The sequence below is a fragment of the Ursus maritimus genome, unplaced genomic scaffold, assembly GCF_017311325.1.
Source record: "Ursus maritimus isolate PB19 unplaced genomic scaffold, ASM1731132v1 scaffold_1, whole genome shotgun sequence".
NCBI classification, from domain to species: domain Eukaryota; kingdom Metazoa; phylum Chordata; class Mammalia; order Carnivora; family Ursidae; genus Ursus; species Ursus maritimus.
Genome location: NW_024423343.1, coordinates 68,790,958 through 68,815,944, shown reverse-complemented (window position 1 = coordinate 68,815,944; position 24,987 = coordinate 68,790,958). Strand labels below are relative to the sequence as shown.

Here is a 24,987-nt window from a genome sequence, read left to right as displayed (position 1 = left end):
CTTCCTGTTTTATGCCTGCAAGAGTTCATTTTTCTTTATAAAACTGAAAGATTTTTTTTTCTGTGTCCCTGCTTTCTCAAATCATTTACAAATATGTGAAATAACACTAACCTTGGCAACTAAATCTAAACACTGCAGTCTACAGTTTGACGCTCTCTAGTTTAATTCATTTAAAATATTTATGGAGTACCTCTCCACATAAAGCACTGCTTTATTCCCTGTCCCAAGGCAGAACTGTCTTCATGTGCCATGTTGCTTAAACAGGGGCTTAGACATTGGCCACAATAGCTCCTTTAAATTTAGGAGCTTTGAAGAAGACACAAATACAATGAACCACTTCAAGTCTCGATTAAAGGAAATGGCTGGCTTCTAAGGCGAGGCCTTACCATACGGTTCATTGACATTCTTTGCCTTTCTCAGAGGGTGCTAAGCCAAAGCCAACGCCACTCCTTGAAAAACTGGGGTCTAATTAATGAGGAGATTTGCCTTCTCTGCCTATTCCTGTCAACCTTATTTCAATTCATGGGGTCAGTAGTTAGACTCAAAGTCAGCTGACTCCATTCTTCCCCTTTCCTAGAAATCACATGCCCATTGTTAAGATGCTGGATCATTAAAAGTCAGCGCCGCGGAGCACAAGCGCGGCCTCCTGGAGACGCCTCCTCTTCCAGCTCATGGAGCTGGATGAGCTCATCCTAATTACATGGAAAACTGAAGGTCAGTGCATCAAATTAGTGCAGCAGCATATTTCAAAGGGGCGTATGACCTCCCCTCCCTATTACAATTTGGTCAGTGGAAATGGTTCTCTCCTCCCCGCTGCCAATATTGTCAACAGGCATTCAGCACAGAACAATTGGGAGTATTGAAACATGTAATTAAGTACTGCTTAAAACTACTCTATTCTAATTAATAGAGCCAATTTGCACAATATGTAATCTTTTCAGTTCTTTAGTACAGTCCAATGGTCTTCAGTAAGCAGCTCTAATCTCCTCAGGCTCAGGAAAGAAAAGCTATTTTCTAACTCTACTTCCCTTTTAAAGTAGGGGCTACACGCCAACCAGTATCCTGCACGTTAGCTCCACTGGCGTCAGATCTGCAATTCTGGCAAACTGCTAGCTGCTGTAGGGTTTCCAGCCAGAACTCGACTAGGGACAACGTAAAGGACTATGCTGACATTGTGCAAGACAGGAACTGGGGGACCTAGAAGGCCTGGTTCTTAATAACATGGAGGGAGTCGTTTTGAAACCAAAGATCAGGTTTACAAGTCCATCATTTTCCTCAAACTGGGATGTAGTGAATTAGCAACCAAGGGACTATACCTTTGCATTTGTTTGTCGTCTTATCCAAAATTGCCTTCGTGGAGACTATTTTCCCGTATCTAAAAGATAAAAAGAAAAAAAAAACCAGGAGAAGTTAAAAATCAAGGACCCCTTAGTAACGTCTAAGTCCAGAGAACACACATATTTTTCAAGCATCTGCAAACTTTCAAGTACAAAATGTCCTATACTTAGGGGACAGAAAATGAGAATTCTAAACTAAAAAAAAGGGGGACTGGCCAGGTCTCCTATTTGAATCTTTGGATTACAGTCTGATGTGGACCTTTGAGGAATCAGGTACTTACCTGACAGTCTTGAGACCCAAAAAAAAAAAAAGGTTGGGGAGATGAGCTCCATAAAAAGCTACTTCTAGGAACTGTATATGAATTTAGAGCCAAATGTAAGGCTATAAAATTTACCTAACACTTTGATAACTATTTATATTTATAAAAATATATAAAAATATATAACTAATATACTATTAACACCTCTTTCAACTCAGTAATACTAGCTACACATATATATGTGAAATGACATGAACAATCAAGAATATAAAACCATGAACCAGGGATTAAGCATTAATTCTAGGAGGGTTTGCATAAATGTGTTCGAATTCCTTAAGGTACAACAGACGTTGCGAGGAGAAGGAACAAAATCCAGAATATTAAGCTTTAATGCACGGCCCCTGAAAATGAAGTGCCAGTGTAGCTTAAATACGCGTCCTAATCCTACACCCTTTCCTAGTGACCACACCCCAAGCTAAAGCACTGCTGCCTACGTTTGTCTTCAAAAAACTAAGGAAAAAAACCTTTGAAAAATAATTCTTAAAAATTATTGGGACTTTGAGAAATGCATATAACTTACTTCACATATCTGTAAACTGTGTCCTCATTTCTACACGGTCAATTCCCCAATTTTACTTTCCTGTGAATTACTTTTAAAATTTCACGTTTTCTTCTCTAATACTACTTTCTCATGATTGATCTTGAGGACGAAGAAGTCTTAAAAAGCTTAGGAAATGAAGCATCTGTGTAGCATTTTAGAGCATTTTTGAATACTGTGGGTTTCTAGTTTATGCACTGAACAAGCTGAAATATATTTATCTAGAAGAAACAAATGGCTTGAACCACCTCTTTTCCCCCGTTAATTTTCACTCTGTGTAATCACGTAATCAAATGATTGCTAACCAGTCATGAAAGTAAAGATAATTTAAGGTTGAAATGACAATTACATCCAAGAGGCATAATGCTGCACAAACACCTTCAATTCCCTGTAGAGATTCTGAGTATTTACAACATTAACACAGGTCACCATGCTTACCAAAAAAGGGTAATAATTTAAAAAAACCTGAAAACCAGAGAAAATAAGTGGTTTAAAGACCACCTTTTCAGCAACCGTTTCTCTACTAGGTTACTTACATGCTGGATTATTTATCAGCACTCTCTCCTTTGCAAAAGTTTGGCTGGAAAAGCTTTTAGACTGCATTCCAGTCTCATACCTTTCCAAAGGCACGAAGAAAGTTAGTATGACTCCAATTTAGGATAAGGGGATTGAGAGTCACAGAGATTAAGAGACTTTGCTTGAGGTCACAGAGTTCAGGGTCTTTTATAAACCAAAGAGAAGAAAGGAAATTTAGAGAAGATCAGGGGTGGCCTTCTACCCTTCTGGTCCTGCTCACCACACCAACAATGGGAGGGAAAGGGAGATGCGGGAAGCAGGAAAAGAGAAAAGACTCCTGATAGCACCAGCACTCAATCCATGCTGTGCTCTCTGCGGGTTTCTTTTCTCTTTGGTCTCTTTGCTACGGTGACATTACTCTTCACACTGCCACATCCATGTACCCTACACCTCCTGTGCTCTGAACTTGCTCCCCAGATCTCATCCCACTTTTCTGGGCACTCTTTCCATGCTGCTTCGCCCATTCAGCCTCCTACTATCCCTCCTCAGCCAAGTACTCTCATCTCAACCCTTCCTTTTCCTAGGAAATTCCTCCAAAGCTATGGTGTTATTTAAAGCATCTTTTCTGATGGTGCCTGTTTCTCCTTCCTGAGTTGTTGTTGTTGTTTTAAAAGATGTTATTTACTTATTTATTTACTTGAGAGAGTGGGGGGGGGGGGGGGGGGGGAAGCAGGGTCCCTGTTGAGCAGGAAGCCCAACGTGGGGCTCTATCCCATGACCCTGGGATCATGACCTGAGCCAAAGGCAGATGCTTAACAACTGAGCCAGCCTGGCGCCCCCTGAGTTGGTTTGTCTGTTATTCCCCCCAAACTTTAGTTTTTGTCTCTTTCTCTTTCAACTTAAATATCTTAGTATGTTAAGATACTGAAATATCTCATTCAATGTTACCTCATGCCCACTATTTTCTAAATCCCATCCCCAAAGAACCCCAAACACATCTTCACTGTCTTTTTTCATTCGGTAGCAGTGTCCCACTCCTGATCTCCCACCAGGGACACCATCGACTCAGCCATTCCTGAGTCCAGGCAGTCAGGGACTCTTCTGAGTTGTCTCTGACATGGTTCTAATAGTCACCCTTTCCCCTCACTGTGCCGAGACCCGAGCAAAAAATACACAGTAGTTCTTGCCCTGCCTCCAGCTTCTGCTGCTTCCAACCTTGTCTGCTGCTTTAATGTACCTTAAACATCACTTTAAACGTGTCTCTCTCTCATCCCATCATTATCCCATTCTACCCATGTTTGAACTTGAAGAACCTGTTCAAACATTATCTCTTCCATGGAACCATCTATAATCTCCTCACCCAAATCCATTGTGATTTTATAAGAAACCAAAAAAGGGATTACATTTGCTCAGTTCCTACTTACGTTCTAGGCACTGTGCCAGGGACTTTGTATGCAGGATCTTATTTAATTAACTTTGCAACAGTCTTAGGAGGTAGGTGCTATTATTCACATTTTTGCAAACGGGAAAATGAAAGCTCGTATAAATTTTAAGCCTAAAGTCTCTCCTAAAACCCCAAAGCTTAAACAAATTTTGTTTAAATTCTCACTGCAATTTATACATGAAATAATTGTGAGAAACAATGTTTCCTTTATACACTGAGGGTTTGAAAGGGAAGGAACCAAGTGGGAGACCTCTTCTTATCAAGGTAGGGAGTAGACTTACTCTCACGCCAAAGTAAAGCTTTTGTTTGTGTTAAACACAAGAAATAAACATGTGGCTCATGGCTGAAAGAGGGAAGAGGGGCGGTGTGTGGGAGAAAAGAGATTTCTGAAATTTATCAGTTTTACTTTCTATTGTGGTTTTCACCGTGATTTGTGGGTTAAGCCTGAAAGACTGACTTCTCAGAAAGGTACTGTCTGTGGAGCTAATCCATACCGGCCTCCCTGGCCTCCAGGGGGTCAGGAGACTGCTTATATGGAATTATCTGAAGGGTACTGAAGGGGTTACCTATTGTAAACTATCTTCTTTCTTGGGCTGTCCACTCAGTTACACCTCCCACAGTGCCAGAGGTATCTTACGCAAATAACTGAACTGGGAGATGTCACACTTTCAATCCCTCAGGCCCTGGCTAAGGTAGCTTCTCAGTGGGTGATGCAGTCACCATGTGTGGGAACCGAGTGCAGAACAAGTAGTTCTGATGACGTGAGAAAGGATCTAGAACACGGGCATGACCGTCTATCAAATGGTGCCTCAAGGAACAGGAAAAGACACAGTGGGCTTCAGAGCAGGCACCCTTTCCTGCTACTGGTTCTTTGCGGTAAGATTTAATGTGGGGCAAGGGGGGGGGGGTTACAGATGATTCACATTTAGCCTGATTCTATTGTTGATCACCAGTGCCCACAAGAGTATCAGACATCTGAGTAAAAATTCATAAAGCAACCAGATATTCACCAGCCCTCATTCCAACAGGCAGTTCAATTTGTTTTACAAAATCATTCAGTAACAGGAACGTGTTTGGGAGAAACAGGCCTCTTGACAGAATTCACACTCGGACAACACCAAAGAGAAGCAAGCAAGCCATAGAATTTTACGGGGAAAAATGTGAATAGGAAGATTCTTGGGATTTTCACCAGCTTCAAAGTAACAAGGCTCAGACCCTAACCCCGGCTACCGGCTACCCAGAATATACTATTCTTTGCTAAGAGCAGATAATCCACTCCAGAGGAAGCAAAAGGATAAAGAGTAATTAAGAGATGTGACTACAGAATCATTAGAATTTCAAAGGGAGAGGATAACAAGTGAAGTCTCACATTTAAACCTATTGGCCCAAGTGAACCTGGATGATAAAACCTTCTGCTTAAAATCTACCAGAATTTCTTCTGTTTATATCACAGCTTTAGTCATTTCTTTCCCATTTCCATTTAGATTTCCTTCATCTGCTGAAATATAAAATCAAAGTAAATTTTAGTCTGTCCTTAGTAAATAAAACTTAATTTTCTTCTCTGGCCTCTTCACATAGTCCCTCCTAAACTCTACCTTTTTATTAATTTACCTTAATTACAAAAGAAATGCACATTTGTAATTAGAAGACACAGAAAAGTAAGTTGAAATATTTTTTTAAAGATTTTTATTTATTTATTTGAGAGAGAGTGAGAGAGAGAATGAATAGGGAGGGGCAGAAGGAGAGGGAGAAGCAGGCTCCCCGCTGAGCACAGAGCCTGATGTGGGGCTCGATCCCAGGACCCCGGGATCATGACCTGAGCCGAAGGCAGACACTTAACCAACTGAGCCACCTAGGTGCCCCAAAGTAAGTTGAAATAGTAAAATCACCTGAAATCCTGGATATGAATGTTAGGACACATTGGTTCCTATCCTCAGACTTTGTCCAGTGTGCATATACACAAGGAACACACACGTGTACGACCTGTGTATGTACACACACACATACACACACACGTGCATGCACACAAACACCCTGTACTAGGGAACTTGCAGCTTTGGAACATTCCCAGTTACAAGCCCAGGCTCTGGAAAGTGAAGTCCAATCCACCCACCAACAGATGGCGACAATGGTTGGTAAGTTACTTTAACATTGGCCATTCCAGTTGTAAATTCCTTTAAGGCACCATGGAGAAATCTGCAGTGCTGCTGTTAGTTTTGAAAGATTTTATGAACATTATTAAACCTGAAAAAGCAATGAGTGTGTGAAAAACAACAGTAAGAAGAAGTATATACTTAAAATGTAAACAAAAAAAGCGATTTTCCGTTTGACAAAGAGTGGGATATTGCCCCTGTCTGCAGGATGACTGGTGGTGTTTTAATAGCTGAGCTGCCTATGCAGGACAACTGGGGCTCATGTGTCCTTTGAGCTTCTGTGCCTATGCAGAGGGCCATCATCAGCAAGGGGGGACAGGGAACTGAAATGACTTCTGGGTAGATGACTAGCAGTTCAGCGTCGATACTGGACAAGACGACCTAGAATATATGCAGGAGAATAGTAAAAGGAATAGCTTCCATCTCCACAGCTCTTACTTTACACCAGGCGCTATTTGAAGTGATTTAAGTCAATTATTTTAATCTTCACAGCCACCTCTGGAGGAGGTAAGGTATTATCCCCACTTTGCAGATGTGAAACCGGGGAGCAGAGTCTGGGACCTAGTCAAGAGGCACAGACAGAAAGTGGCAAAAATGGGAGACGGGAAGTTTGATTTGGACAACCATGCTGACAGCTGCAGAAACCGGTCACCAACCACAGAGTTCCACAGGCTCAAATCAACTCCTTGAATCTGCACAGTTCTAAACGACTGAGGGGGTGAGGGCAGCCTCTAACTGCCAAGGTCTCCAGGACAGATGCTGAGAACATTCCGAAGGGAGTTCCCGAACTTTCTGGGTGGAGACAACATGGTTCTATTTGGAATAAGGTGCCCAAGAGAGCATATATATTAGTGGGGAGGAGGCACAACTGGTTTAAAGCTTAAAAGGAGCAACTCAGGTATCTATTGGGTGGGAATGGATTTGGGGACTATACGCCCAAACTCCTCTTGTTATCTTGGACCTGTTAGGGGGAAAGAAAAAACATGTATGCACAAACACACCCACACAGACATGATACTGTGCATGTCATTTTCCACCTTGCTCTTTTCGCTGCTTTATTTTGCAGCGGCCCCCCAGGAAAAGACGATTCCCTAAACTTTGCTTGAGCTCTCCCAACAAGGGGGTGAACAGGGGAAGGAAAGGAAAGTCTCAAATTACACTCATTTTGCTAATAAAAAAAGTAGTAGTCACTTGTCCATGTTATTCTCAATCTTCACTACCTTGAATAATTCACCCGGGTCGGTTTTCTTCATTTACTTGGTATAGAAAGTGGTCAACATTTAAGGATGAGACACAAGACGTGACATTTTAAAATCAGGTAATCAATACCAAACACATTTTGTAAGACTTTACCTTGTTAGCCCTGAAGATTTTAAATGTTTCTGTAAGATTCTGCTAAGATACACAAATATTAAAGGTATAGAAAGTTATTCCACTTTTTATTTCAGCTGTTTTGGCTTAACTCTGAACATTCGTTAGCAGTCCATCCCTCCCACTTGTGTGGTACAGCTGGGGGTGCCCTTGTGGATACATGATTTCTGGTACATGGGGCAGAACGGAAAGCTTCATCTAATGCAGCTGAAATTGGAGCCAGGGTTTGAAGGAGGTAAAGTGCTTGGCAGGAAAAACTGCTACAGCCCTAAAGGTCAGGAACAAACCTGGTGTGGAAGGTGAATGGAACACGGGAAAGACAAGGACAGCTGAGAAAGAGATCAGACCAAGAAATCAACCCACAAATATTTACAGCATGTCTCTGGCATGCCCTTCACCATACAAGGCCTACAAAAATATACATGATGTCATTCTTGTCATCAAATGGGGGGAGGGAGATAATCTTTGGGGGAATGTAAGGAATTTTTAGTATTAAAAAATAAGAATACTGAGGTCTTATCTGATGAATGTGAAATAAAGGAGGCATAACCATAGGATGAAGGTCAAGTTGACCAGGAAAGACTCTGGGGAAAGCAGAAATTCAGGTGAGCTACAGAGGACAATAAACAGAAGAACCTGTCTAATTAGCAACCTGTGTTGGGGGAGTCAAGGTAGGGAAGTTTGAAAAGGTCCGATAGGGCCCTGAGTTCCAGGAAAAGGAGTCAAGAAACAGCATGTGGCTGGAGGTTTTGTAACTGCACAGTGATATGATGAAAGCAAGAGTTTAGTAAGATTAATGAAAATCTCATGGCTAGGATTAGCAGACAGAGGTGTGCCACATTTTATTTTAGTGTTATTTATTTATTTTTTTGCTCTTGGTACTCAAGCAACAACAGTCAAGGTCAAGAAATTAAAATGGAGGGAAGAAGACAGCGAGGAGATGACTGGAAGGTTTTACAGGACAGAAAAGTTTGAGGACAGAGGACTTCTCTGAACAAGCCTTAAATGCTTAACTTGACACCTGAGGAGAAGAATCCACGGAGTGGGTGCTATGGAAAGCCAGTGGCTTACCTCTGTGAACGCACAGAAGATGGAGAAAAGGAGCCACCACCGCGCCCTCTCCTGCACTGCCCTGGAAAGGACATTGAGTTTCAGCCCCAGTCCCAGACCTAGAGCCTGAGGATGAGAGATGATTCAGCAGAAGCTCAGACCTGCCTCAAGGAGTCTCTCCCTCCACCGGGCTGGTTCTCCCACAGCACATGAGCTGAGGGAGGATAACCGACAGGAGCTTTGGACAAAGTATCACATTTTTCAAGAGAAAAGAGATGCATCTACATATCTGATTTTTCGCCATGCTGGAATTTTAAGATAAACACACCCCTTCGGACTACAAATAAAATTGGTGACTCGCACCCAGATTTTGAGATTTGTATCCTCTTCTGACTCCGCTTAGAGCCGTGCCTGCCAATCTCCTTTTCTTTTCTTTCTTTTTTTTTTTTTTTTAAAGATTTTATTTATTTATTCGACAGGATAGAGACAGCCAGCGAGAGAGGGAACACAAGCAGGGGGAGTGGGAGAGGAAGAAGCAGGCTCACAGTGGAGGAGCCTGATGTGGGGCTCGATCCCGTAACACCGGGATCACGCCCTGAGCCGAAGGCAGACGCTTAACCGCTGTGCCACCCAGGCGCCCCCTGCCAATCTCCTTTTCAACCTTCCTGGGCGGCTTACCTGATTTATTACAATTGCTACAAAAGTAACAACTGATGCTACTTATTGCATATATGGCTTGAACTAAATAATTCATAGAGAATGAACATTAAAACTACCTCATTAGAAGCGGCTAAAATGCATTTTTGCCAAATTCGATGAAAACATTACACCTCTCTCCTAAATCAAAAGCACACTAGGAAGCCTGTGACTTATCACGCAGATCTGCTCTTACAGTTTAGTATCAAGTCTACTATGATCGGCAATCAAGGTAAAGTAGCTTTACAGTATTTTATGGTCTTTTAAGAGCACACAGCACACAAAGAGTCATTTACATTATCTTACGACAATATTTGTGCCCCAAGTCACTGCACCAGAGCACTCAGGGGTGCAGTCACGGGCGGCCAGACCCAGATGAGTGCTCCCAAGTACTAACACGTCAGAGGAAGATAATACTCGCTGAAAATGGAACCCAGAATTTTGCAAGTAACAGGCAGATTTTCTATCATAAAAAAGAATCCCTCAAAGTCTCGACTGCTGATTAATGGCTAACCTTTAAAACAAAGGCACCTTGATTACAGAAAGTAGTCTTTATTTCTGAATTGAATTTATGAACTGACAAGGATAGAACATTTAAAAAATTTTCTTCTTCTCCCACCAAAACCCGTAGTATATTTGCTTTGCTTTGACAACTCGCCTTCATGCTTACACAGCGCTTCACTTCACTGTATCATAAGGAAGACAACGTTATAGGAGAAAGAAGACAGAGCTGCAGCAAGAGAGGCCTATGCTCAAGTGCTCCTGTGGCCAATGACCGGCTCTGCGACTCTGGGGAGCTGTCTGGCCTCAGTATCCCCGCTCATACAGCGATATGGTAACACCTAAGCTCACAGGACCACTGGTGAGGGGCTGGCACAGTGTTCGACCCAGAATAGACACTCAGTAACTACCACGTGTTATCCTTTCCTCCCCACCCCCTCCACATAATGGCACTTCTAATTCTCAATATTTGAGAGCACTCAGCTAGACTACCTCCTTACGTTGATTTCGACATGGTCCTAAGGTTGCAAAGTATTGAGAAAACCATTTTTATGGTTACTTTTCAGCATGGTTATTTTTCAGCATGGTTATTTGCATAATGAAACCACTCCATATATATTGGCTGAATAAACGAAATATAAACATGTAACAAGAATTTTTTTCCCCTTGAAGTGTTGGTGTGGGGAATGGAGGGAGGTTGGCAGTAGTAGGGAGAAGGGAAATACTACATTTTGCCTTGGAAAATGAACATGGCCTTGTATTTTATCCCAATTTAGCTTATAAAAACACCAAGGAGGGAACCAAGGTAATTTAACAGTTTAACATGGAAGTAAAAATTAATACGAGAAAGAAAACTGTAAAATGTTAAGGGGGGGACCCAAAAACCTAAGAGTTTTTGTTCCTAGACTGTTTTTCAGGTATCTCTAAATTGGTTGCTCTTTTTAAAAGAAATCAAAATAGAAATCTTTTAGACACACACACTATGTTAAAAAGAACAATGTCAGAGTCTATAGAAACTGAGTGCATTAAACTCCAACACTGAAAACCATTAATGACTGCTTCATTCAAAACAAGAACAGCGTGACAGAGAGTAAAAGTAAACATGCTCTCTGAAGCAAAACAGAGTTATCTGAAACTATTAAAACAGAGTGTGCAAATTACCTAGAAATTTCTTTTGATTCTGACACAAGCAAAAAAGGCAAGAGTCAAATTGGACATTTCCTACAATGAACACTAATGTTGGCTTTGATCCAAAACACAGCACCAGTGTATTGATTTCCAAATGCAGTCAGTCCATCCTTTTTGAAAGTAATAACTCCTGACTGCCCCATGACCTTGAAAAGCCAGTCTGAAGAACAGACTGAAAAGGAAAATGATATCTATTTTACTCATTTTAGCTCTAAGAAATCTGGGGATACAATATAAGTGCATCACTAGCTTAAAAAAAAAATACACTTAAGACAGTATGAGCAAGAGAATGCTAACATAGCCTGCCAGCACAGTTGATATTTCTAAACTTAGATATTTCATTCAAGGGTCACTTGTGACTGCGGTTGCGGCTCTGAGAGTGGATCTGATGGAAAAGGCACGATGGTTTCTCCCACACTGGTTTTCCTACTGGTTTGCCTCTGAATAAGACTCTTCTTAGACTCTGCTGATGAAGTTAGCAATCATTCCAGAGACACAGTAGCTCGGCTCTAAAAGTTTATAATCTTAAAATTTAAGAAAATCAGAGAGGAATCATCAGTCTGTGAAAGAATGGAACTAAAGAGAACTTCAGTGTCAGTCTCACAAAATTACCATATCCCAAATGAAGGTAATATACCTCACTCACAGGACAGCTGGAATTCACTGCATTTTCCAGATGATATTCTTTCTCATTCTCCTTTGCAAGTAAGGGGGCTGTGAATGAAGACTGGGACTATTTACATGACTTAGTAAGAATTTTCCAGTCTTGGTTGCTTTGAGAAATCTCGCACAATAGGAGAGGTGCTAATGGAAAGGGAAAATGTAATTCAGATTCTCTAAAAGAACAAAAAACTAGACTTAAGAAATGAAGGCCCGTGCTGATCTGAAGCAAAATTCCCGAGTGGATTAGTAAACAGAAGGTTAGAGAGACTTGTGACAAGAACAAGTACCAGAGTAAAGACCTCACGAGCAAGGCATGCACATTCAAGCTTTGTTCTTTTTCTTTTTTGGGGGGGGGGGTGCTAAGGAAGACAGGGCTACTTGGGAATGCTACAAAGTATATTTTGATTTGAGCTAAATAAAAATCATTATTTGCTCATGGGCTAGATGGGGATATCCGGGAAGAGAAATTCGATTTGGATGAGTGAGTAACTGGTTAAACAAGCGTCTGAGCTGACGTTGGTCAGTGATCACAGCATGGAGCAAAGGCTCTAGAGTTGGGCCACAAACCTCTGGTCCTGGCAGCCCTTTTTCAGTACTTACACGCTTGCATAAATCAGGTGACTGATAGCAGACATATTACACCCATACATGTTCCAAAGCTGGAGGGCGGGGGGAAATGGTGGATGTAAGACGTCAAAATTAATACTATGACATCATTCAATAGGCTAGAATGAATTCTTGGCCAAAGCCAACACTATAATATTTAACAGGGAAAAATAAGTCATATATAAATTCCAAGGGGGGGGGGATCAACCTATAAAGTTAGGTAAAGCTTCAGCTTATTCACATGAAAATACCTGGGTTTTCTGATTAGGAACAAGTTCAAGTTCTCTGAATAAAACAGACCTAGGTTGCACTAAGAAAAATATATGATCTGCTCATAGTAAGAAATTATGCTGTGGGGCCTCTTTGGTTGCCATTCCCCAACACCCACCATTAAGGGTTGGTGTCCCCCAAAAGATGTCCAAGTCCTAAGCTCCAGTACCTGTGAATGTGACCTTATCTGGACATTGGGTCTTTGCCGATATAATTAAGTCAAGAGGAGATCATTATTAGGGCAGGCCTTCAGCCAATGTGACAGCTGTCTTTATAAGAGGGAAATCTGGATACAAAACCACAGAGAATGCTGTATGATGACGTGAGGGACACAGCTACAAGCCAGAAACTCTAAGGATTGGTGGCGAACCCCCCCGAAGCCAGGGAGAGGCAAGGAGGGGTCCTCCCCTACAGGTTTCAGAGGGAGCATGGCTCTGCTGACACCTTAATTTTGGACTTCTAGCCTCTAAAACTGTGAAACAATAATTTTGTTAGTATCACTCACCCAGGGGTGGGGGTGGGGGACGGGCGCCTGCACAGCTCAGTCAGTTGAGCACCCAGCTCTCAGTTTCGGCCGGGGGCATGATCTCGGGGTTGTGGGACTGAGCCCCTGCATTGGGCTCCGCGCTCAGCAGGGAGTCTGCTTGAGATTCTCCCTCTGCCCCTCGCAGCTTGTGCGCTCTCTCTCTCAAATAAAGAAATTAAAAGGAAAAAAAAGGCCACCCAGCTTGAAGTACTTTGTAACAGCAGCCCAACCAGCTCCTACAACTCCAGCTTGCCTACCCCTATACACGGCCCGGTGCTGGCCCTGCTCCATCGTAAGTTCCTGACCTTTAAGATACTCCTTCGCCTGGGAAATTCGGTGTCATTCTGCAAGACTCTCCAGCAGCAAGCCTTTCCGAGCGTCCCCACCAAGCTGAGCCCCGCGTCTGCACTAGGTCGGCTCCGCGCGGCCGTCAGCACACCGCTGCACCACCCGCACGGCTGCGTCCCCATCCAAGGCGCACCTCTGGACTGCTTTCCTTTGCCCATCGGGCCCCAGAATTGTCAACAGCGAAGATTCAGAAGAACGCAGCAGAGGAATAAATAAATGAATAGCAGTAATCTGCTTACACTGAGTGCTTTCTCCACTGAACACATTTGCTCGAAACATCTCCTTTTACCTAGTCTGAGCACTTCCAGAAGAGAGTGCGAGCACCGCAGACGAGCATCCAGAAATCACACCCTCCAAGGCAGGACTAGTCAGGGCCTTACAGATGCTTACCTGGAAAAGGAAACTAGATATAAAGACGGCCTCTCTAAAAATGCACACAGAGAGCCTGCCACCACTAGGTGTTTAAGCAGAGCCAGGGGACAGCCTGGGTCAGGGATGCTGCGGCGGGCAAGGATTTCAGCAAAACCGACCTAGGAAGACATGATCGCCAGCAGGAAATAGGAAAACTAAGTGCGGTGAGTTTTTGCAAAAGCTTAATTTATTCTAAGATTATGTACTGCTCACACTTTTAGTTTTAAAATGGACTTTCTTTTTATGAAATAGTAGTGAGAAGTGGAGGTTGTTTCAATTTGTGTCCTTTTTGACAAAATACAATCTCAACCCTAAGATCTCTAACCCTAATTATTTTTGTTTAGTATACTGGTCCTTAAAATCCCTAAATCTGGGGAACCACTAAAACGTGGTAGGTTGGTGAGCGGGAGGTTAGTACCCTTGCTTTGAAAAGAGGACCAGTCTGGATGACTAATAAGATTAATGTCCATAAGGGGCGCCTGGGTGGCTCAGGCAGTTAAGCATCCGCCATGGGCTTGGGTCACGATCCTGGGATCTTGAGATCAAGCCCTCTGTGGGGCTCCCTGCTCAGCGGAGGTCTGCTTCTCCCTCTCCCTCTGCCCCCCCCACTCGAATTGACCAGGCCCCCAGTAAAAATATACCTGAGGAAAAAATGAGGCAACAGGGAGAAAGGCTGTGGTTAGCTTCCCTCCCTCCAGTTCTCTCCAGGATTCAGCTAAGTGGGTGCCATGAGCAGCATGATGCCTCCCTGTACTTCCTGGGCAATCCTGCTGAATCAGCAGGGCACGACCCGCAGCCCCGACTTCCTGCTCTGTTCAGGGCTTGACCTTGAATGCTGAAACAGTGAAGGTAAACCAGGTCCTGAATGTAAGTGTTCTGGTTCATACTTGGTCTTTAGAGAGGCCCTGCAGAATCTGTAAGGAGAGGGTCCTCAAAAGAGAGCCCAGATCCTAGTGATACTAGTAAATCACTGAAGACAGGGGGTCAAAGGAAGTACCCAGAAAGTCTCACTACATAATACAGCTTTATATATCTAAACACATGCACATATGAGCACACACAGAGTTCTTTTCAGGTGACTGTACAGTTCATTCTTCCCAGATGCATCCCAGGCACTAGCGGGTGGAGATGGGGGCGGGGGTGGGATAGGTGGGCTTTCTTCGAGCTTGAGTTAAAAATGAAAAGTAGGGATATGACGTGATTATCTCTCCTGTGCTTACTTGAAGAATACATATTACACATAATCTATAGGACGACCCTCCTAATACTAGTTCCCACTCTCTTGTCAGGAACAGGGCATCTGTTTCAGAATGTAGGTAAAAGAAAATACAAAGTTTTCAGTAAAAATTAAGTTCAGAGCTCCGCTTATCAAAATATTTGTTTTTCTTCTACTTGGGTCAGCCCCCACCAGGCCGGCGCCCGTTCCAAACTATATCTGAGGAAGGTGATAATTGTCCCCTTAGCACCCAGGCCAGCACCAGGCACACTAATTGCTCTATGCCCCCGACTGTTGCCATTACAAACATCCTAACTCCTGAAAAAAATCAGGGAATTGGCTTTAAGCTGCAGCTCACTTCCTACACCTGACTCCAAGCTCTTCCCAAACCGTGCACTTCATTTTCAGAAGCAATGGGATAGGAATGAAGGGCAAGTGAAGTAGGGGATGGCTGGTGGGAAGGAAATAAGTGCTCTTTGGTCCAATAAATGAAAAATTACATTTTCCTTCTAGCGGCTGGGCATACAACACATGAGACACCCAATTACAGAAGAATTAGAGAAAAGTTGCAATAGAAATTCCGAAGATGGTAACAAACCAGGATCCTTTAAAACAACAAATACTTCGGAGATGTGTGAAACCATACAACTCTTACGCATGAACCTTGAATGGCGAACCTTCAAGAAAACAGAGTCAGAGAGCGCATTCATTGTAAACAGGTGAGAACTGGAATGATACAGCACCTACTCCAGGACCAGGTATAATGAGATGCCCACATCTGTTCAATCCATTCTGGCCACAACGAGAATTCTGAGCATTCAGTTCTAGAAATATTTTCATCTTTTTCAATGAGAACTACTTCTTTGGATTAGTACTCATGGAGTAGTTATCTATAGTACTTGAAGATTTCCACTTCTCTGACATCATATTACCTAGGAAGATTCTGCAGAAAAGGAGAATAAGAAGTGTCAAGGCCCTTTAGGTCCTCGACGAGTTACTCTTGAATAAACAAATGAGCTAATAGATGGGGGATCTGTATGTCTACCAAGTGTATGATGAACAAGTAGGCAGTTAAGAACTAGGAGAGAAGCGGTAACAAGGACTTGATTTCTATGATAACCTTTGTAAAGAGTTGTCACATTTGATATGCGTAAGGGCTTTCACACACATGTCTTGACCAAGCCTCATGACAACCTGACAAAGCAGATCAGTCCCGTCCTACAGAGCAAAGGCATGAAGGCTAGGGAGGGAAGGGGTCCTCTTTCCACTGCACTGCAGCAGAAACTGGAAAAGAAGTCCAGTTATTTGGTAGGGCTCAGTAAAAAGAATGAGTCTGAATCAGGTTCTTTCTGAAGCTCACTGAATAGCCACTTCCAGTGACAATGTGCTTTAAGGAAACTATTGTTTAAATGGGAAGAGATTGTCACTACAGCCAAGATTGGACCTGTGCCACGAAGAGTGTGTTGGGCCAAGGAAAAAACGCAACACAACCCTCTTCTTTAGGAAAATGAAACCAAAACATTTAAAGCCAAGAGTCCATCTCTTTAAAAGTCACCATTTTAGGCTAAATTTAAGCACAAGTTTTAAGTTTATACTACTAAAAGTAGACTGGAGACAATTTGGGGAAAACAAAAAAAGCTCTCATGTGTATCTCAGACTTCATCCTGAAATGAGCGAATGAAGGAAAAAAAGCCAAAGCCCTTCAGCTGATCACATAACAAAAAGCAAAGTGATGAGGATTAAAATCTATCATAACCCACCATGCAGAAGACAGAACGAGAAAGAGTATGTTTTGTAGGTATGTGTTTATTCTCAGAAAATAGAAATAAACAGTTTCTGAAGAAATGGCATCTGACCTATCCATCACCTGAAAAGGCGATGAAAGAATGCAGAGGACATTATTTTTGGGGAAAATATTTTTTAAATTGTCTTTTCCTTTTAATTACCCAACCAAAGAATAAGTGAAACCATGCAGAGGCCTAAGGCTCTGCGGTGTCACCAAGCTCTGTTCAGAGGATGCAGGAGCCGGGGATGCAGGTGGCGCCCGTACTTGCGAGCGCCCAATCCCTCCACCGGCCGTCTCTTACTGTGACAACTGCAGAGCAATCCCGAGACAGGACAATTTCAGGACAGCAATCTCCTATGGAACCGTTCACTGCTGTGTGTGAAAAACGTTAATGACAACAGTGACGATGAATGTCTTGCTACAAAGCAGTTCCTCGCTAAACGAAGAGAAGGAAAGCGAAAGGGTGTTCAGTGTTTCTTCTCATTTGTTCTCCTCAATGGCAGAGGGCACAGAAGGGATTTTCATAAACTCTTGGCTAATTGGACTTGCAATCCTGATGTAACTGCATCCCGTGTAGCCAGGCCAATTAAAAACTTCCCACTCGAGAAGGACTCTTCTCCCCAGGATCTTCGTTATGTACTTCTAAAACTACACGTAATGTTAACTGTTCTTGGCTTCTTCTCATTCCTAGCTCACATGTATGGATGGATTGGTCCCCGTAAGACCCATCCCGCAGGTATTCCATGCTAAAATGCATGGGATTACTTATTTCTCAGAGTCTTTGTTGCTGGCAAAGAGGACCAGACATTCATTAAAAATATAATTTGGAATGGTCACTGAGTCTGATGGACTTCTGCACAGACTACCAATTAACTCAAACCTCTATCCCAAGTGGGTTTAGATAAACTGTCCATCATTCTTTCCTCTTAGTTTACATTGAGCAGCTCAGGTCAGAGTATAAAATTTAGTTGTTTTTCCTTTTCTAATGGAGATAACACACACACTCCATCAAGTTGGTAAAGATGATGACAACAACAAAGTGAAAGATTCCCGGGTTGTGGAGAAAATGGCAGAAGACGCACACACCTCCAATAAGAGCAAACTGGCCCCACTCAGTGGGCAACTGGTAATTTGGAGCAAAAGTTTAAAACCATTTCTTCTAAGGAAAAGATTAACATTGTGCATGAAGATTCTGTGGTAAAGATTATATAGCAATATTATAAATAATCCAAATATTCAGTAAACTGCAGAGAACAGCCATATGATCAACAGCCACTAATCACATAATCAATGATACTGGATAACCTTGTTATCGTGGGGAGACAGCCCAAGCCCCCAGCAAAAAGGGAACAGGATACTGTATTTTGTGAGATACAGACTATAAAGAAATCATACACAATCTCCCTCCCTTGTTTTCTCTTGAAATAGCTAAACTGGCTCTGTCCAAATAGGAAGAGAATTCAAACCACGAATGTGACCCACACGTGTAATTTTAAATTTTGTAGTAACCACATTAAAAAGTAAAGAGAAACATGAAATTAATATTAATATTTTATTTAACCCAACATATCCAAAATGTTATTTCAACATGTAATCTACATTAAAAATCAGAATGAGGTATCTAACATTTTTCCTAAGTCTGAAACCCAGGGTGCATTTCACACCCCCGGCACACCTCAAGTTGGACTGGCCACATTTCAAGCACTCGATGGCCGTGTGTGCCTCGTGGCTATCCTGCTGTTTGCACAGATCTAGCTGTCTGTGGGCTGCTGTCTCTTCGCAGTTCAACGTTTCCCTTGCCACGGGAAATAACAGCCTGACACCGTTTCAATCATGGCGACAGCAGCTGGTAACTACTACCTAAGGTTGCTTATGGCAGCTGCTTAGAATAGGCACAAATGAGGGCAATAACCCAACTTTTGCACATTGAAGTGATTTTTCTAGTCTTAGCTGTAAGGAAGATAATAATCATTCACTTTTGGGGGCTAATCTCTTTAAGAGTGTCTGAACAAGGCATATTTGGAAAGTCCTGACAGCATTTTTCTTTTATTTTGGGAGCGCCTGGGTGGTTCAGTTGGTTAAGCCTCTGCCTTCGGCTTAGGTCATGATCCCAGGGTTCCCCGTGAACCCCGTGTCAGGCTCCCTGCTCATGGGGGAGTCTGCTTCTCCCTCTCCCTCTGCCCCCTCCCCCACTCATTCACTCTCTCTCTGTCAAATAAATAAATAAAATCTTCAAAAAAAGTTTTTTAAAAAATAGCTTATTTGGTAAGATCTTATGGTTACTCTCATAGTATAAATGATGTCTTGTGGCACATAAGGGCAGAACATTCTGTAATTCTTCCTTCACCATCCCCAACTCTTGGGGCTTTGGATGAGCTTTAATCCCATACTTTAAAAGGAATGAATAACACATATGAAACAGGACTGCATGTCAGAATGATACATTTGTCTGAAGAGCCTCATTTAAAAAAAATTGGTGGGGGGGGGAACCACATGTTTAATCGCTGTCAAAAACAAGGAACTGACTAAATCTGAAGCCAGCTGGCGTTGCAGTTCCGAAACCTGTACTTGTCTCAGGTATCGTATTTTAACTCCATGCTACCATGTGATGTTAGAGGAATAACCAGGGCAGATATAGCCTCTAAAACACCTTCGCTGCAAATCATAAAAAAAAAGTATCGCCTGGGTGGCTCAGTCGTTAAGCGTCTGCCTTTGGCTCAGGGCGTGGTCCTGGAGTTCTGGGATCCAGCCCCGCGTCAGGCTCCTCCACTGGGATCCTGCTTCTCCCTCTCCCACTCCCCCTGTTTGTGTTCCCTCTCTCTGTCAAATAAATAAATAAATAAAATCTTTAAAAAAAAAAAAAAGTATCCTCTCTTAGAGGAAATCCCTTAGGCACAGGACTCGGCGACTGAGTGTGAGACAGCGCTCAGCCCCCCACACCCCTGGGCCAGGCCTTTCTGGTACAGATGACAATGTCCCCAGTTGTACATGAGGTCCTGGGAACACTATCCCAGCTGGCATACAACAGCAGACATGGGTAGCAAGCTCTGGAGACAGCAATGAACTCAATATGCAGGTTATAGATTTCCTCCAGGCACGTCAGTACCGAGAATGCCGTCCTCATTACATACTGCAAAATGGTGAGAACCCTTCCTTACGGACAGGTGAGGCAGAAGATGGGCAGAAATCAGATTTTCAAAAAGTAAAACTGCTGTGGAACATATACGCTGGAAGTTAAAGTTTCCAAAGTTAAGGGACTTCTTATTATAGATAAATACATGATGAACTTCATAAAAATGTTTTCTATAAACCTTTATAAGGTACATAATAAATGATTCTGAAAAAGTCCATCTAATGCTATAACGGGGAAGACTGGAACTTGTGGATCACACACTTTTCCATCTTCCTTTGCTAGAATAATTTGTAACAGAATATGGAATATTCAATTTAATTTTACATGTATGCTAGAAAAAAAACACGCTACTGTACATTCTATGGTCCATCTAAATAGGGTTTAAATGAAAATGCGCAATAACGACAAGCCAAACTCATCGTCTCCCAACCAGACCCAACGGTCCACCTACATTGGAAAATCAGGCATCACATCTTGCTGTCTACTGATTGATCTTTTTTCCCTCATATGTACTGTAATCTTGTTAAAGACAGGAACCATGCCTAGTCATTCCTGTATCTACCGCAATGCCTGTCACGTAACAGGTGCTCTATCAATGGTGGTGGAATTAATGTGAAAAACGTGAAGCAGTGAAAAGGTAAGGTAGTGGCCATAGGCATAGGCAACAGGATGAGCACGGAGACCTGGCCAAGAAGCACTCCACAGCAAGAAGAGGGCCAAGGAGGGAAAGGAAAGAAAGATGCCCTTCCCATTCCAGGCCCTATCAGCGGGAAGCACCAGCGGAGGAACCTCACAGACGTCACTCACTCACTCCCCCCACTTTATGGCTGAGAACACTGAGGCCAGAAAGGCAAAGCAACCTGCCCAGGATCAGCCACCTATTCCACATGGAGCCAGGACTGCACTAGGCCCATCTGAGCCAAATCATATCCCTTTGTTCTGTGCCCTCAGCTCCAGGGGAGAAGCCGGTAAAGAAAAAGCCAAGACGCCAAGCTGCAAGGCTCTGGAGAAAAATCCTATGCTACATTATCCAAGTAGCTATCTTTCTCCTCTTTCCTTTCCCTCTCACACATCTCATTCTGTTCTAAAACAAGTTTATTTTCATCATGAATAACATTACAATCTGAGCATAAATTCTAAATTAACGATCAAGTAACTCTAATAATATTCAACATAAAATTTCTGGAAAACAAATTACTTTGAGCCTTTAATTTTTTAAAAAGATTTTTACTTATTTATTTGACAGAGAGAGGGAGAGAGCACAAGCAGGGAGAGCAGCAGGCAGAGGGAGAGGGAAAAGCAGGCTCCCCAATGAGCAGGGAGCCCTATGTAGGACTCGATCCCAGAACCCTGGGATCATGATCTGAGCTGAAGGCAGATGCTTAACTGACTGAGCCACCCAGGCGCCTCTGAGCCTTTAAAGTTCACGGTTAACAATGGTTTTGTTACCTGTTGTTTTTCCTGTTTCTGATGTAGCTGGAAACAAACAGATGTCAAAGCTATGTTGATGCTCTAAAATCATTAGTGATGACTGAAAAGTTCTGGGAACGGTATTCGTAAACTAATGTTTCCTACTGTGCTGGGAACTGAAACACAAGGATGTATTTATTACACACTGTGGACTATCCTAAAATAAGATTCTCAGTAAAGTGTCCAAAACAGTAAAATGACTATATGTATATGAAACAGCCTTTGTCACTACAGTAAACTGTAATAAGCTATAATCAGTAAAAGACTAGCTCTCAGTTTATGGATTTTATCTTATTACACAGAAATATATTTTAAAGACACTGTTTTTATCCTCGATTTAGTGCTGTTTGGACCATGATTAGCGCTCATCAAATGTTCACAACATTCAGAATGCTACGTAACTCCACATCTCTGCCCTTCAGAAGCCCGTACTACTTAGGCTCCCGTGACTCCACCATATTCCCTCCCCCTCTCCCCCGCTTCTCCACGTAAATTTGGCGTTCTGTTGTGTAGACCTTAATGAATCAGTGTAGGTGAACTAAGTATACGTATTTTAAATACGAATCAGTGAACTGTGGAGAGAGGTTCTTTAGCAATGAGATAACTTTGGATTCTTAGTTTCTTCAAACTTTTGTATATATGTTTTTCATTTTTTACAAGCATATATTCTTTTTGACAGAAAATATTAAAACCTGCCATTTTTACCTCTGCTATAATTTATTCATGGATCAACATTAAAGAATATTAGCAAAATATTAAAATAGTCATGAGACAATCAACTGGAAACATCTTTAATTCTGCTGGCCCCACTGAGATGAAGTTAAAAAAGGGACATCTTTGGGGTTATGTCCTTAGGGTGAATGTGAGACTCTGGAACACACTGGAAGTAATAAGAATTTCTAAAAACATACCCCCTGGAGGCCAAACACTGGCTTCTGGATCCCCAAGGAGTAATCTAGTAACAGAAGAAACACACCAGCTGACCTCAGGGCACTTAGGAGACAAGGAGGAAAGAAATGTAATCTCAAAGGAAACAATGAGAAATTACAGGGGGCTGGAGAGTGTGAAGAACCAACAACTCCTGGAAAAGATGTAAAGCAGGTGCCAACTGAACAATGAAGAAATGCAGATAACCAGAATTTTCTGATACACGAGTTACAAAAGATGGGGAAACTGTTAACTGTCATCCAGAAAAAAAACCAAAAACAAAAAACACAACAAACTTTAAAGTCAGAGCTACAGAAATCAGTAGTATGTGTCTATCCCTTGGTGAACAGGTAAAACTTCCAATTTAATCTATTAGAAAACTGGGGTAGTCATAGGTATGTCAGTGAATATATAGGATATTTAGATCTTTTTTAAAAAAAACTGCTATCCTAAAACACAGATACATCTTGGAGGAGGATCAATACCCTCGAGCTGACTTAAACGAGTGTAAAATCCCAAATTATGACCCTTAATCCAACTGATTAAGAACATAAGAACATTTTGCACAGCCTACTCTCATTTTTCCTATTATTTCTCCCTGTTTGTGAAATGTGCATTTTTAAAGATTATAAATTTGGCAGATGCTCTTACAAAATGAGAAACATTTTCTTAGCGTTAAAAAAGTGTGTATTTGAGTAGATAGACAACTAAAAATTTTTAACAAAATTGGGATGATGTCGAACATATAAGTATTAAATCTTTTTTCACTTAATATATTGAGAATTTTTCACATGTCAGTTTTCAAAAACAAGACCTGTAATGATTATAACATGTTTTAATGGACACACTATGAATTCATTTCTGAACTTTCAGTTTGTTTCCAACTTTTTAATATTATAAATGGCACTGTGATAAACATCTTTTCACTGATTTTTTCAAGCCCCATGATTACTGCCCTCCGTCCAGCCCTGAGCCCTGAGAACAGTGCTCTGACAGCGAAGCTCCTAACCTGGTACCATTGTCAAGAACAGAAAGTCTCCCTTCTGACACCCACAAAGGGCCAGGGGAATCCCACGTTCACCACGAGGTGGGGAAGGTGAAGAGTCCAGAAAGAAATCAGAACCGAAAAAAACAAACCACAAATCTACTAACACTGCCACAAAAAGAGACATATTAATTAGATAACACCTGAGAACCCTCTCCCTGTTCTTGGGGATACCTACAAATGGATATCCCTGAATGACGAAGGGATAGGACAGCTGAACTATAGTACCATCTGTTTTAAAATAAATCAGTGGAGTGCATTAAATTGTCCAAATAATTTTATCTCACACCTCAATTTCCCTTCCATTCCAAATCTTACAACAAATATTTGAGTGGATAAATGAATGTGAGCAAGGGCTGAAGTTTAAATTTTACCTCCAATATAGTTCTATCTTTTCAAACATTTAAAACTAAATTTAAAACACTTAATGTGTCCCCTAATAATATTGAGAAAACTCAATAAAAAACTTCCTCTCTAAAAGAAAAGTTCAGTAAAGCTGGTAAGAACTCTCTTAAACCATTTGTTCTACCCAGTGATGATACAGACGTTTCAATTCACAGTCTGGTGTCTCATCTCAAAACCTGGTAAAATAGGGGCGCCTGGGTGGCTCAGTCGTTAAGCGTCTGCCTTCGGTTCAGGGCGTGATCCTGGCATTCTGGGATCGAGCCCCACATCAGGCTCCTCCGCTGGAAGCCTGCTTCTTCCTCTCCCACTCCCCCTGCTTGTGTTCCCTCTCTCGCTGGCTGTCTCTCTGTCAAATAGATAAAAACTCTTTAAAAAAAAAATAAAAATAATAAAAAAAAACTGGTAAAACAGCCTGTGAAATCAAGTGACAGTAACATGTTGTTCAAAGGGCTAATTAAGATGCCCTGAGATCTGGGCAGCTGTTTTTTACTGTAATTTACAGACATTTGTCTTAAATATCTAATCTTTTCTCCTTGAAGAAAAGGACTTCTATTTATATTTGGCATGGTATCAGGCCTTGATTTTCTTTGGGAGGCAAAATCATCTTCTGAGGGTGATTGAAAGGTATAAACTTCCAGTTTTAAGACAAATAAGTCCTGGGGGTATAATGTACAACAGGGTGACTCTCGTTAATAACATCGTATTGTATATTTGAAGGTTGCTAAGAAAGCAGATCTTAGAAATTCTCATCACAAGGAAAAAGAATGAACCGTGTGGTGACAGAGGTTAACTAGACTGATTGTGGTGATCATTTCACAATATATACATGTATCAAATCATTATGTGGTACATCTGAAACTAACAATTATCTCTCAATTAAAAAAATCATCTGCGAGGTATGTTCCTAGATATGTTGAAATACCTAAATAGACGTTGCTAGTGTCCCTCACTGCTACTGAAAGATGCAAAACATTAAGTAAGATGCGAAATGTGTAAATGCAAAGTAAGAACACCCAACCAGGGATTATTTTTAAATCCATTATACTCATTTCTTAATAGTGCCAGCT

General features: G+C 41.9%; 1 protein-coding gene across 7 annotated transcripts in view; it reads right to left on the bottom strand.

Moving 5' to 3' along the window:
* Nucleotides 1–24,987, bottom strand: part of RBMS1 (RNA binding motif single stranded interacting protein 1) — a 207,908-nt gene that overhangs the window by 42,040 nt on the left and 140,881 nt on the right. For all 7 annotated transcript variants that reach the window (XM_040644589.1, XM_040644591.1, XM_040644595.1 and 4 more), the window contains exon 3: nucleotides 1,317–1,375. In XM_040644589.1, the coding sequence (XP_040500523.1) occupies nucleotides 1,317–1,375 (59 nt within the window). The remainder of the gene's footprint in view (nucleotides 1–1,316; nucleotides 1,376–24,987) is intronic.